The 634-nt window shown below is 41.0% G+C and overlaps 1 protein-coding gene across 1 annotated transcript in view; it reads left to right on the forward strand.

Annotated features, from left to right (window-relative positions):
• Positions 1 to 434: 434 nt before the first annotated feature.
• The window catches only part of LOC103370102 (protein disulfide-isomerase A3-like), a 3,146-nt gene continuing 2,946 nt past the window's right edge, over positions 435 to 634 (forward strand). The window contains exon 1 of the mRNA XM_008299022.1: positions 435 to 631. Within this exon, the coding sequence (XP_008297244.1) occupies positions 531 to 631 (101 nt within the window). The 5' untranslated portion in view covers positions 435 to 530. The remainder of the gene's footprint in view (positions 632 to 634) is intronic.

Here is a 634-nt window from a genome sequence, read left to right on the forward strand (position 1 = left end):
TGATGGTGGAACATCTTTCTACATCTGATGGTGGAACATCTTTCTACAGCTGATGAGCAGAAAGGAAAAGTCTGGAGACATGGCAATAGTTCAACATCTGCAGGATGAGGAGACGACATTAGTTCCAGTGTTGGTAACATCCGTGGACTCTCAGAAACATATTAAACATGATGATTCCAGGTTTTTATATTTTTGTAAAATAATCAGAGAAATTTCACTTTATCTCTGATTTGTGTCGTTCTGAGTCCTGCTGACAGAAGATATCTCTGAGTTCTCTCTCCTTCTTCATGTTGTTCTGTTTTTATAGAACTGCAGGATTTTATGTTGCAGTGAAAAAGGAATCACAGTGAGTTAAAATGTCATAGCCGCAAAACACCATCCAGAAGCTGCTGGGGATTCAGATGGTTAAATCAGGATTGTGTTGAAAGAGAACTTGTTTTTTTTCCTGCAGATGAACAGCTCAGCACTTCTGCCTGTTACGGATCTTGTGTTTGTCAGAACCATTGACTTCAACACTGGTTCTGATACAGATGTTCTCTTTGTCCTCTCAGCTGTATTCTGATCCAAATATTGTCATCGCCAAGATGAATGCCGTCAACAACGACGTGCCACTGGGCTACGACGTCCAAGGGTG

The sequence above is a fragment of the Stegastes partitus genome, unplaced genomic scaffold, assembly GCF_000690725.1.
Source record: "Stegastes partitus isolate 25-593 unplaced genomic scaffold, Stegastes_partitus-1.0.2 Scaffold1371, whole genome shotgun sequence".
Taxonomy (NCBI): Eukaryota; Metazoa; Chordata; class Actinopteri; family Pomacentridae; genus Stegastes; species Stegastes partitus.